Source organism: Coregonus lavaretus (assembly GCF_964263955.1).
Source record: "Coregonus lavaretus genome assembly, chromosome: 10".
Classification (NCBI taxonomy): Eukaryota; Metazoa; Chordata; class Actinopteri; order Salmoniformes; family Salmonidae; genus Coregonus; species Coregonus lavaretus.
The window spans coordinates 40,368,551-40,383,171 of NC_139997.1; the positions used below are offsets into that span (position 1 = coordinate 40,368,551).

General features: G+C 40.4%; 1 protein-coding gene across 1 annotated transcript in view; it reads left to right on the plus strand.

The window, feature by feature from the left end:
• Positions 1-14,621, plus strand: part of LOC311135592 (ectodysplasin-A-like) — a 56,207-nt gene that overhangs the window by 23,031 nt on the left and 18,555 nt on the right. The window contains exon 2 of the mRNA XM_084169602.1: positions 14,038-14,146. Within this exon, the coding sequence (XP_084025728.1) occupies positions 14,038-14,146 (109 nt within the window). The remainder of the gene's footprint in view (positions 1-14,037; positions 14,147-14,621) is intronic.

Genomic DNA, 14,621 nt, shown 5'->3' on the forward strand with positions numbered 1-14,621 from the left:
ACATGTTTTATTTTCATTTAACTCAAACTACCAACCATATAGTAGGCCTTCTACCTCTCCAAATGCTTCTCATCAGAATCATCTTGTTGTGTCCATTTGATTAAACACCAGCATTGCAGAAAACGAGATCCTTCTTGATCCTCTTCCAGCAATACCAAACCACCTTGCATACATATACTGTAACTTTGGCAAAAAATAGTTGTCTTCAGTTTCCATGTATAATGGATGAGTAGAGCTGCTATCCAACATGTATCTGATAACTAAAAATGTGTGGACCAGCATGGCACGCACACAGACTGAATATGAATCAATAAAGCAGTAGCCTCCGGCTCTAGTGTTCCACCCATGGCTCCTCTTTCCCAAAAGCGTTCCCAAAAGTGATAGCACTACCCTCTGTGCCAAAAATGCTTGACATGTCACTGCAGGACTGAATTTAGGACGATTTTGGAATGAGTTGTATTTTTTTATATTAGTGTTTCCCCTATATTCATTTAACAGCGATGGCCCATCACTGCAAAATTGTTGCCACCGCTGCAAAAAATATGATGCAATTTGTTTAATATATATAGTTCTGCCAAGACACATTTAAATGGATAGTTGTTGGCTCAATGACTGGAAGTCTATGGGAACAGCTAGTATGTCATTGCGCTAACACTAGTAGCAATACACCCCACTCCACCCGCTACCCTTGCCATCACTGCTGAAAACAATCCTAGGGGAAACACTGCATATGTACAGTACATACTTTTCCACTCCAATGTCGCATAATCATTCAGACTGACCCCTCAGCAACAGTACATGCTGTTTAGACAGAGAGGGGAAAGACATTTTTCAAACTCAACTCCACACAGAATAGAACAGTGTTGGCCTTCGTCAAGGGCAAGACACTGGGTGGTCTGTTTGCAGCAGTAATGAGGAATAAGTCAAACCGCTTGTGTTTTTCTACCCACTGTCTCTCCAGCCCCCTCAGGGGTTAGCGTGTGTGACTGACTGGCTGTGGGCTCCCTCTTGGGCTTGGCCTCTAAGCAGAACACATAACTGACAGAGGAGCCTTTAAATCAAGCCTCAGACCCAAGTGCATGTTGATGTGACCTCAGGCTCCAGATGTGGACTTGTTGTAACCTTATGATCGAGGCATCATTCAATGTCTTTCAATCCAGTTTGTGCGGGCAAGAATACCACACTAATTAAAGTTGTTATAAACATTGTTCTACTGAAATTATGTATGCATTCTTCCTTGCCCATGTATGCATAGCGGGCCTACATTTGTTTGATACGTTACATGTTGCCAGACACAAAACTGAGGTTATAACACATTGGAAACATGCCTACTGAGCTTGTCCCATTATCAGGCATGATATGCAAACAAGTCTTAAACAAAGTATGTCAACACCCATTGTTCTGCTAATCAACAAAAGTGTCCCCGATTTTAATTAGTCTGATTTGTGATAAACAATTTTACTAAACAATTTGTGACAAACCTTTTTTGGAAGTGGGTTATTTTGTGTACAATAATGGCCTGGTGGGAGGGCCCATGCAGTATAGACCTTCCTGGTCTCTTGACTGTGTGGAGTTCAGTTGAGTACATCAGCCCGGTCCCAGTCCCAGCTGCACTACAAGAAACAGGGTGAAAGGTCTGTACTCTGATCTCCCCTATTACTGCGTGATGAATGAGATGGCAATGTCCGCCATCAGTATAAAAGGTGCAATTTAAAACGCACCTGGAAACGGCACCTGTATAGAAATGCTCCATGTCTCACGGCAGACTCATGTTGCATAGTCTAGACAACGCGTCTCTCCAGCCTTTCAGAGCCCCGGCGCATTAGGTTAGCATTTGGCAGGTCAGCATCTGTTCCAGTAGTGGTGATACTCCCCACTTCTTCCCACTCCGCCCCAGCCCACACTGGGTTCCTCTAATATTGGATGTGTTCCCCTTGCTTCCCAGGGAAACTCTCTCTAATTCTCTCTCTGCTACCATCCATCCTCTCTCCTGTCTGATTTACTTAATGTCTGTTCCCCTTTTGCTTTACACAGTCTCTCTTTTCCTCCACATCTCATGCTGGTTGACCTTCTTTTGCACCTGTCTAATGAATCACTTTTATCTCCAAGCTGCAGTTGTTACCTCATTTGATCCTTTTCCAACCTGTGTGCACATTTGACATACTACATGGTAGCATAAAAGTAGAGGCTTATATTGGAGTATGTACTGTACAATAGATGGTATTGTAAAGGGATTTAAAATGAGACAGTAGATTTGTGTTTCACTGTGAGTCAGTGGCGGTCGGTGCCGTTTAAGATGAGGGAGGATCATTCTTTTTTTTGGGACCATGGCCTTATTTCTATTACAGCATATTGGATGACTGTCATTCATATTCCATTCACCCAGCTCAATGTAACATCGATAGGTTTAGACTACTACATGAGATTCTAATTTTCCCTGTACCCATCATGAGGTTGCTAGAACCTAGCCTATGAATTAAAGTTTACAACGTAGATGCACAGGTTGAGAGAATTTTGAGTAATCAAGGTGACAGACAGTGAAACATTCAATACCACCTTGCACACTCTTGACTGCATCTAGCTGATCTAGGGTGTAATCATTAGTCCAACAGTTGCAAATTAGAGTTTATTTTGGACAAATTCAGGTATGTTTAACCCTTTGGATCCGTTTAAGTAATGTTTTTCAAGAGAATCGGCGGAATAAATACACCCCTGATCACACGCAAAACAGTTCACTTTCATAGCGGCCACATAAAAACAGCATGATCACTTTGCTCAATGTATATATAATTCCTTCTCGCAACTAAGCAGTTACACTGGAGGGCCCCAGTGGCAATCAATTAATCAAACCAAAAACGTACGTTGACTTGGAAGAGTTCCAGTGTTGGATAGCCATAGCCAGCTAGCTAACATAGCATCCCTCTCTGTTTGAGCCGGGTGTTTGGGTAGGCTAAACTAGCTAGCTGCATTTGCTATACAACCAAATATAGCTAGCACTCTCTTCTCCTTAATTTTGGAATAAATGAATTTGTTCAAAACTGTTCAACTATTGTCTTTCTCTCTCTTTGAGTCAACTACTCACCACATGTTATGCACTGCAGTGCTAGCTAGCTGTAGCTTTCAGTACTAAATTCATTCTCTGATCCTTTGATTGGGTGGACAACATGCTGCAAGAGCTCTGATAGGTTGGAGGACGTCCTCCGGAAATTGTCATAATTACTGTGTAAGTCTATGGAAGGGGGGTGAGAACCATGAGCCTCCTAGGTTTTGTATTGAAGTCAATATACCCAGAGGAGGACAGAAGCTAGCTGTCTTCTTGCTACACCATGGTGCTACTCGACAGAGTGCTGCTGAGGCTACTGTAGACCTTCATTGCAAAACAGTGTGTTTTAATCAATTATTTGGTGACATGAATATATTTAGTATAGTTTTATCTAAAAATGATCACTTTTTTAATTTTTCACTATTTAGATTTTTATGAAATTTACTGAGGAGGATGGTCCACTGCTGTGAGTACAGTATTATCATGTTTTGCGTATTCTTTCGGGTCTTGATTTATTCTGGGAGGGTTTCATGATAGAACTCTAATTACATATTTGTAATTTTCATGCCATGGGCCATCACATATGGATTTCACATGTCTTTATGCACCCTAAATATGGCAACTGTTGTAGATTAGTACGAACACAGTTTACCTAGCAGATTGTTAGTTTTACCCATCCCACTGAAAGACAATATCTGCTCGGAGAGCATGTTCTCCTGTCAAGTGTTGAGACCTTAATTCTTAATCCTGTAAGTCTGAAACCCAATACCTTTAAGAAATGCTTTAAGGAACGCTCCCACTGGAGACACTGGTTGAATCAACGTTGTTTCAATGTAATTTGTCAACGTATTGTGACGTGGAAAATACATTGGCTTTAAAAAAAAAGTCATTAACCAGTACTGTTTCCGTCTCATTTCAACCAGCGTTGTAAACATTGAAATTAGGGTAAAACTTCAATTTAAATACATTGACTTAACCTGACTAACAGGTTGTTACGTCAATCTAATTTCAACATAATCATCAGAGCTATGTATATGTTGAAATTGCATTGAAAATTCCACATAGAAACGTAAAAAATATTTTTCATCCTATATTCAATATATTGGGTGGTTGAAATTCTGTTGAATTTCATATTTGATTACACATATCATATACAAGACAATATCCAAAGATAAAAGTTTATTATTAATACCATGAATTTGGCATCCTATTTATTTCATACTGGCCCCGTGTAGCTCAGTTGGTAGAGCATGGCGCTTGCAACGCCAGGGTTGTGGGTTCGATTCCCATGGGGGGCCAGTATGAAAATGTATGCACTCACTAACTTTAAGTCGCTCTGGATAAGAGCGTCTGCTAAATGAATACAATGTTTTAAAAAATAGGGCCTATGGTAACTACTTCTAAACTTCAAACGATCCAGTCAACCATAGACGAATGATAGTATATTGTACGTAGCTAGCTTCACGTTGAAAATATTTTGTCCTTTGGGCAAATCAGATGTTAATGTAGCCTACATAAACCCAAGCTCACTCCGAATTTACTTTCACATACAGGTTGTTTAAGAAAAGTTAGAGTTACTTTCAACTATTCAATGTTATTAAGGTAGTCTATTCAAATGAAGATAGAAGCCGATCAATGTCTAAATGTATTGACATGATTGCTCAGATGAAATGAAAAAGAGCTTGTTTCGAAAGCTAAGCAGGGTACATAGAGGTAGGCATTTGGATGTTAGACTTGTTCTCACTGAAGTGCATTACCCCTCATTTACCAGTAGGAGTCAATGTTCAGGCAGGAATCGTTAGACTGTGACTTCACATTTTATCTCAATATACCTCTTTATTTAGGTTGATAGCATGACGCTGAAACAATTATGCTGATTCAAACAAACATTTTACTATCAACATTGAAACAAGGTCAAATAGCATGTCTAATCAAACCTAAAATTCAACCCAATATACACTCAGTGGCCAGTTCACAAAAATGGTTCTCTCCTACAGACAGTGAGTCACATGGCTATGGCTTGATATACAAAACAGGCAGACAGGCATTGAGGCATTCAGTTACTGTTTGATTGAAATGGGCAAAACGAGTGACCTAAGTGAGCAATTGCAATTGCCATTGATTAGGCCTACATTAATTGATACGTCTTGCTGACAAATTTACCTTTTTTGTAGTCTGAAAAAGTTGGGACACATGAAATGGGGCTGAAACTGTTCCGGGGAAAACGGGATGGTCACCCTAACACACGGTCAACTTACTAGACTAGGCTACAATGTGTATTACCATGAACTTCAAATAGGCCTACCGGTAGCCAGTGATGTAGTGGTTAAAAATAGGTGGGTAAACTCTGATTGCCGGTTGCGGTAAAAAAAAATAACGCTACCTATACTTTCAATTCATTTTTCTGAAAAAGGTGGATAAACAATGGTGACTTGTGTTTCACTAGGCTTACCCTCTCAGCCGAGGCAATCTTGCACACATGAACACACGGAGAACAGGTAGCCTACATTCAATATAATACATGAGTTGAATCAAAACAGGTTTTACACCCTAGTTCATGAGTTGTCCATAATACATGAGTTAATGCTTGAAGTCTTCACAGATTGTGTGACATAAAACACTACCTTTCTTTCCTTACATTAATGACATTTATGACAGTTATTTGTCATTATTAAGCATTTAACAATTGAATTAGAACATTGAACTTAAACCCTTTACAAATGATGGATCTTGGAGAACTCGGAAAATGCACTGTAAGTGTAACTATGCCTACGTAACATTTCATTACATTTCGCCATGAAAACAGTTCTCATGGGCACACAAATCCAAAATAATGTAGGCCTATCCCATTGCAAAATTGAATGCTTCTAACCGAACGGTAACTTATTCTAACTGAAAGAGTCACCTTATAGTATAGTATGAAAAAATGTATGCACTCACTAACTGTAAGTCGCTCTGGATAAGAGCATCTGCTAAATAACAAAAAAATAAAATAAATTGGGACACATGAAATGGGGCTGAAACTGTTCCGGGGAAAACGGGATGGTCACTGTCATTAACGTATACTTGTTGGATGGATTGGATGCCCATTACTGTCTAGCTGTAGACTAGTTGTCTAGTGATATTGTCGACCATCATCAGCTGATCCAGGAAAGAAAACTAATATTGATAGATAATAATAAAGCTAAATAAATGGTCTACTACTTCTGGCCACGGATGGCACGGAGAACACATGTACCCGCGCGCACCTAAAAAAACAAAGCAATGAGCGCTCTAAACAGCTGACTGACAAAAGGACACAATGATAAATCAATGAATAAATCTAATGCATTGAAATAAAGTCTATTTTTATCAAGGACGCATAGCAAACAAATGGCAAAAATTAGGAAGTACAAAGGAAAATCTATGCGTAAAGGATCTCAGCTGAGGCCGAAATTCAGCACTACTGAGTGGACCAACCAGCTCGCACAGTCTCACGTCAGAATTAGACGTTCATCCATGTTTCTAAAACGTCCCATTTCGAAGTAGTTCCAAACGTCAAATTTCTAAGTGTTTAAGGTTAAGTTTAGGCATTAACTCAGAATTCTTAAGGTTAGGCATTAACCCTAACCATAACAAAAATATCAAAAACAACTTTCTATCGCTGGATTTGAACATGCAACTTTTGGCTCTTTGGAATCAAAGGCAGATGCTTATGCCCATCCACCATCCACGTCCACAATGCCCTAGAAAACCAAAACCTACTTAAAGGTAACAGTGCTCATTGTTGCTCCTAGTGGCTGGTTTCTGTGTCATCTCCTGACGTCCTCGGACATGGATGGACGTCGAATACTGACTTGTATCACGAGTGACCTGCCTGGAGAAATGGTTTAAACCATGACAGAGAGGTGGGGGTGTTCGTTTCATTTGGAAGCTTTTATTTTAATATTTACCACGGTAAAACATTTACCACTACATTTTAAACAAATAGGAGAATGGTTAAATTAGCATTATTTAGAGACCCCCCACCCAAAGTTGGAGTTTTGTTGCATTTAGGGGAGCTACAGTGGCGTGTATTCATGGATGCCAAGGGAATCCAGGCTTCCCCAAAATATTGACCAATAAAAAAACATACAATAATTTTATCTTTCGTCTCTCTGTTTCATAATTTTCCTTCAATTCGCAAGAGGCTGAATGTATCTCACAGGAGAAAGCATCCGAGCGAGCGAAACAGCGCCCCTCTGTCTCTCTACGTGTAGGCCATCTATCTGATGCTGTCTGGTCCAAACGAGTATGACATTGTTGCCACCAGTAGCGTTGAAGGCAAGGGAAGCCAGCGAGCATTTGGCCTCCCTTGATATCGGCGTTGAGCTAAACTGAGCGAGCTCAACTGTGAATGGTCCTGGCGCACCAAAAAAAAGTGTCACTCCTATCAAATCCCATTGAGAGCATGCATCATTGACAGAAAAACTTGAATTGTTGCATCTCGTTTTGTTGTTGTACTCCGGTGGCTAGCTAGCCAGCTGGCTAAAATTTGCCCTTCCCTAAATTACCCATGGATGGAGATAGGGATTTGGACTTGTGGCTTTACTTAATTCTCCGTACTGGCCAATGATTATAATGGCGATTCTGATCCAACCATTAATTCATACATTGTTGTGCCCCTGGTCTGAGAGGATGGAAGTTGAATATGTCGCTAGATGTAGAAGGCTAATGTTAACTAGCTAACATTTTTCAATGAATGGAAGTTAGACTAGCGAGCAAGCATTTTAGCAATGTAGCCAAGGACAACAAAAAATTAAAGTGTGACAGAGTGATGGACCGTTTCGTCAACATGAAAGAGAGGAGGATGGCATTGGCAAGTAGGGTGAGGCAACATGCACACACACACACACACACACACAGAAATCAGACCCATGGACAGCCACATCATATTTAGCTTACGTTGATTGGACTAAATTGTTTTTGGTATCTTTTAGTTGTCACTGTATTAGACTAAGCAGAGGTTATTTGATGATGTTGAAATGTTGAAGTTGAAATGGTGATGGGATAGTGGAGGCAGCTCCTGTTTTCTTTGCGACTCGTGGTAACTCTCTGTGGTTCTAAATCAATAGTTGTTTAGTGGTCCGAAAATTTCGGAAACATTAACTTGCTTGACCATGCTGTAGGTCATGTAACTGTCTGTTACTGTACATGCAATATGCTTTGTGGACTTCACTGGACAGAGGTTGCTATCCGGTTTTGTGATAAAACAAAGGTGTGGTTGAATTTTCCCCATTGATTTTACCCGTGCACCGCTACTGGGGAGCTAACGTCTCATTCAGGGGAGCTGTGCCCCACCTGGCTCCCCTGTAATTTGCACCCTGGGTGGGGCACAAACAGGCAAATAACGGTGCAGTACAACAGTTGTGTGCAGAACAGCATCTCGGAATGTACAACTCATCGGTCCTTGTTATGGATGGCCTATTGCAGCAGAGGACCTCACCGGGTTCCACTCCTATCAGCTAAAAACAAGAAGAATCGGCTCCCGTGGGCATGCGATCACCAACACTGGACAATTGAGGAGTGGAAAAACATCTCTTGGTCCAACGAATCCCGGTTCCTGTTGCGTCATGCTTATGGCAGAGTCAGGATTTGGCATAAACAGCATGAGTCCATGGCCCCATCCTGCCTGATGTCAACAGTACAGGCTGGTGGCGGTTGTGTAATGGTGTGGGGAATGTTTTCCTGGCATACGTTAGGTCCCTTGACACCAATTTAGCAATGTTTGAACACCACACCTTGTAGAATTCATGCTCCGAAGAATTCAGGCTGTTCTGGAGGCAAAGGGGGGTCTGACCCGGTACATGGGTGTACCTAATAAACCAAAAATTTTTTATGTGGAATTTTCAACACAATTTCAATGTATACAGTACGTAGTTCTGATGATTATGTTGAGATTAGATTGATGTAACAACCTGTTAGTCAAGTTAAGTCCAATTATTTAAGTTGAAGTTTTACTCTAATTTCAATGTGTACAATGCTTGTGTGATCGTTTTAAGACCTCAAATTACTTTTAATTAATAATCTTATCCAACAAGATGTAATACTGGGCAGCACAAATTCGATGTATTTCTTATTTGAAACTGAACCAGCCCTTTCTTGGACTCAGATGGAAATGTTTGCTCTTAATGAAGAGGTTGGGAGTAATGTTATCTACAAGTGGAACCCCAAGACTATACAGTGGGGGAAAAAAGTATTTAGTCAGCCACCAATTGTGCAAGTTCTCCCACTTAAAAAGATGAGAGAGGCCTGTAATTTTCATCATAGGTACACGTCAACTATGACAGACAAATTGAGAAAAAAATTCCAGAAAATCACATTGTAGGATTTTTTATGAATTTATTTGCAAATTATGGTGGAAAATAAGTATTTGGTCACCTACAAACAAGCAAGATTTCTGGCTCTCACAGACCTGTAACTTCTTCTTTAAGAGGCTCCTCTGTCCTCCACTCGTTACCTGTATTAATGGCACCTGTTTGAACTTGTTATCAGTATAAAAGACACCTGTCCACAACCTCAAACAGTCACACTCCAAACTCCACTATGGCCAAGACCAAAGAGCTGTCAAAGGACACCAGAAACAAAATTGTAGACCTGCACCAGGCTGGGAAGACTGAACCTGCAATAGGTACGCAGCTTGGTTTGAAGAAATCAACTGTGGGAGCAATTATTAGGAAATGGAAGACATACAAGACCACTGATAATCTCCCTCGATCTGGGGCTCCACGCAAGATCTCACCCCGTGGGGTCAAAATTATCACAAGAACGGTGAGCAAAAATCCCAGAACCACACGGGGGACCTAGTGAATGACCTGCAGAGAGCTGGGACCAAAGTAACAAAGCCTACCATCAGTAACACACTACGCCGCCAGGGACTCAAATCCTGCAGTGCCAGACGTGTGCCCCTGCTTAAGCCAGTACATGTCAAGGCCCGTCTGAAGTTTGCTAGAGTGCATTTGGATGATCCAGAAGAGGATTGGGAGAATGTCATATGGTCAGATGAAACCAAAATAGAACTTTTTGGTAAAAACTCAACTCGTTGTGTTTGGAGGACAAAGAATGCTGAGTTGCATCCAAAGAACACCATATCTACTGTGAAGCATGGGGGTGGAAACATCATGCTTTGGGGCTGTTTTTCTGCAAAGGGACCAGGACGACTGATCCGTGTAAAGGAAAGAATGAATGGGGCCATGTATGGTGAGATTTTGAGTGAAAACCTCCTTCCATCAGCAAGGGCATTGAAGATGAAACGTGGCTGGGTCTTTCAGCATGACAATGATCCCAAACACACTGCCCGGGCAACGAAGGAGTGGCTTCGTAAGAAGCATTTCAAGGTCCTGGAGTGGCCTAGCCAATCTCCAGATCTCAACCCCATAGAAAATCTTTGGAGGGAGTTGAAAGTCTGTGTTGCCCAGCGACAGCCCCAAAACATCACTGCTCTAGAGGAGATCTGCATGGAGGAATGGGCCAAAATACCAGCAACAGTGTGTGAAAACCTTGTGAAGACTTACAGAAAACGTTTGACTTGTGTCATTGCCAACAAAGGGTATATAACAAAGTATTGAGAAACTTTTGTTATTGACCAAATACTTATTTTCCACCATAATTTGCAAATAAATTCATAAAAAATCCTACAATGTGATTTTCTGGATTTTTTTTTCTCATTTTGTCTGTCATAGTTGACGTGTACCTATGATGAAATTTACAGGCCTCTCTCATCTTTTTAAGTGGGAGAACTTGCACAATTGGTGGCTGACTGAATAATTTTTTCCCCCACTGTATCAACAAAAACGAGCAATCCCTGTACCATCAATTTAATAAGATCTTGGCATGAAATGTGTAAGTTATTTGGTCTGAAACAAGACTTGTCACCCAAAACACCACTGTGGCAAAACAGACTCCTGCCAATGATCTTGGATAGCAATAAATGTCAACATTGGCATGAGAAGGGAATAATGCATTTAGAACATTGTTATATTGATGGGGTGCTTATGTCATTTGAGCTGAAAGAGAAATACCAGTTATCCAATAATCATTTATTTTGTTATTTACAGTTAAGCAACTTTCTCAGAAGCACTCTTGGAGATATGACTTTACCAAATCTATCAAGTATTGAACAACTACTCCATGATAACCATGACTCATTTAGATTTATATCCAGAGTGTACTCATTGCTAATGCAACAATGCCCAAAACCAGATGTACATAAGTCAAGAGAGCGATGGGAATCTGATTTGAATACTACAATTGATGAGGGGCTATGGTCAGACCTATGCCAAGATAGTGTGTCGGCGACCATCAAGTCTAGATACAGACTTATACATTACAACTTCCACCACCAATTATATCTGACAACTCAGAGGCTACATAGATATAACCCTGAAATATCAGAAATGTGTTTTAGATGTGGCACTTTTTTGCATTCTACTTGGCAGTCTACTAAATTACAAGCCTTCTGGCATGATGTTTGTGATACCCTGGCCTTAGTTATGGAGGTCCCTTTCCCACTTGATCCTGAAATATGCCTTCTGGGTAACTTTACAAACGTGAGTTTGAGGAATAACTTCAATATCAAATTTACAGAAATCGCCCTTGCCACTGCAAGTAAATGTGTTGCATTGACATGGAAATCAGATTCCCCTCTCCCAATTACAAGATGGCTCTCTGAAATGAATAAGTGTATTCCTATGGAGAAGATTACCTATGCTTTAAGAAATAAATTCAACTACTTTATGAAAAAATGGCAACCCTTCCTGGACTATATGGAAACACTTCCATTGGGGTTGGTGGATGTGTGCTTGTAGATCGATGTAGATATTGACTCTCTGTAATGTACTGTTTGTATTGCTTTGTGTATGTGTTGGTCTCTCTTGTCTTTTGTCTTATTTAGTCATTATTAGTATTATCATTATTATTTTTAATTTGTAATTGTTTAATAAATAAAATAAAATTGTGGGGAGGGTTGAATTACCTTTTGTTGTAGTACATACTCTTGCTGTATTGTAATGTTCGGTTGTTCAATAATTGAAAAATAAAATACTCAACAAAATAAAATAAGTATTTTGTCCAACAACATTGTGTACTTTCTCGCTATAGGCTGTGTTTGCAGATATCTTGTTTCATATGGGCATACAGTATATATTTGATTGACATGCTCAGTAATTGGCAGGATGTAGTGATCGTCTGTTGGGGTGAATCAAATAAGATTACATCATAGTGTTTGTCATCCCATCTTATTTATTTTGGACTGAGGATCTCCTCTGTAATAATTGGATTTATTAGATTGTAAGGCACACATTTACTCTTCATATTTATAACTTTTTGTAATGTAGAGAGCATTTGTATCATAAAGGTGAGCAAAAGCATACTGTCTAAAATACATATATTTGGTTGTTATAATACCTCAATGGAAAAGTACTTGGTGAGAGTCAAAGCTGCGGTTCAGAGGTCTTGTCTCAGGCTCTACAGACTGTAATGAATGCCTGTCAGGTTAACTAAAGTTTTGGCTGTCCTCTCCCTTTACGGGCTGGCTGGGATATCAAAGGCCCCGCTGATAAACAAAATAAACTCCCAGCACTGCTTTCACCCTTTATTGTCCTGCCCGGTTTTAATGTTGGCCAGGTGCAGAGTTAAGCACAAACTCCAGCATTTTTTAAGCCGGCATGCAGCGAGCAAAGCATCCACAGAAGCATGCCTGTTGTTGGTATCGCTCAGCTGCAGTATGTCCGGGATGTATTTGTAGTACGTACTGTATGTTAAAGGACTGTAGTCCATTGGTTACTGTTCTCATGTAACATTCCTGTCCTTAACTCCAATGTTTTAGTCTGTCATGTAGGTAGTAAGTACCCTGATATCAGTGCAGTATCCATATAGAACTGAGACTACTCTATAAACGCTGACACGTGTATACCAGCATATGAGACTCACCTCTGGAGAGTATAATGATAGTTGGTGGAAGTGGACTATCACCCCAAAGGAATGCAGAGGGGCCATGAAATGAAACGTTTGGCAGGGTGTCATGTGAGGTAATGCTCATTGTTCATGTTTAGCAAGCCCTAGTCTCTCTTGCACATTTTCACATAATTTTACAGGTACGGTATTGCCTTAATCAGTGTCACTCTTTTACGTAGGACTTTTGAAATAGTCGTTTGAAGACACGTTTATGGAAGACGGAACTAGTGAAAATGAGCTATTAGTGTCCTGTAATGTATTGGGGCAGAACTTCCTATAACTGTTCACCCAGGCTTTATACAAGCAGGCTAACACAGTCTTGTGGAATGCAGACAACCCGTGTTTAAACCCAGTCAAAAGTAACATTTCTTTGCCTTCCCTAAGGTTATTGGTGGACTTTTGGAATTGATGGCTACTGCTTTCTATTGTCATAAAATGTGCTAAATTCAATGAGTAATCAATACCACATCTCAAGTAGGATTCTCTGCAACCAGTGGCCTGCTCTGCCAAGGGCAGCATTGTGAGCTCAACATAGGATTGTCTACTATCCATCAGACAGAGACTGCCAGACACATGGTTTCCCCTGGAGTTGGGCATGCATCTGAAATGTTCATCTCTTACCCACTTTCTCCCTATCCCCTCTTCTTAGTATCTGTGGAGAGGAACTCTGCCGATCGCGTTGCAGTTTGGTCTAATTTATGTTTCACAAGTGTAGGTCTCATAAATACTCATTGAACAAAGCCTGTGTCAACAAAAGCCAAAAAACAGACAAATCTAATCCCAGTCTGGATATGAAATATCAGTTGAAAGAACATCAACTTTTTCTCCTTTTGCACACATTGCCCCTGATTTCCATAAATGTTATGAGATAATATGAACACACTTCGTATATCTTATGCAAGTTCTCATGACTTGCTAGTTACTGGTCCTACAGAAGCTTGAAAAGAAAAAGACTCCAATGCAAACAACAGTTCTATTTCAATTTTATAACACTTTTCCTTGTATCCTTCACTGACCAACAGAATAGGTTGCCTCTGGGGAACAGTGACGAAAACTCTCACCTCAAAGAAGACAGAGACAATGCCGTCCATCGCACCAAAAGGAGCCAGCAGAATAAACGACTTGATTCAGGTATGGATTCTTTCTCGGAACAACGATTTCATTACATTCAGAGAATGCCTTCAACTTTCATGTTCTAATTTGTTAGATGGCTGGACGGATGGGTATACATCAAAGTTTTACCTCCAGGGAAAACACTAAAGACAGCAGGGACAGAGCAGGCCTGAACCCAGTATGCTGCATGGTTCATGGTGGGCAGTGGTGTAGTGGAGACTATATGCAGGTATATGTCGTAACCCAGTTTCTTTTCAGTGGGCATTGCGTATATTCACTTCTTAATCCCCACTGATGCGTATCAAAGTAGTGTAGTGGAGGTCTATGCAGCATCAATTAATACGGCTGATGGAACAGATCATAATGTTTAGCTTAAAATGTTGATAAACTATTATTTCTTCACATTTTAAGCGCAGCAAGGAATGTGCACACAGCGGTAGGCCTAAAAGAGAATTCAATAGAACATGTTTTCTAGCCAACCCAATTTGTTTAA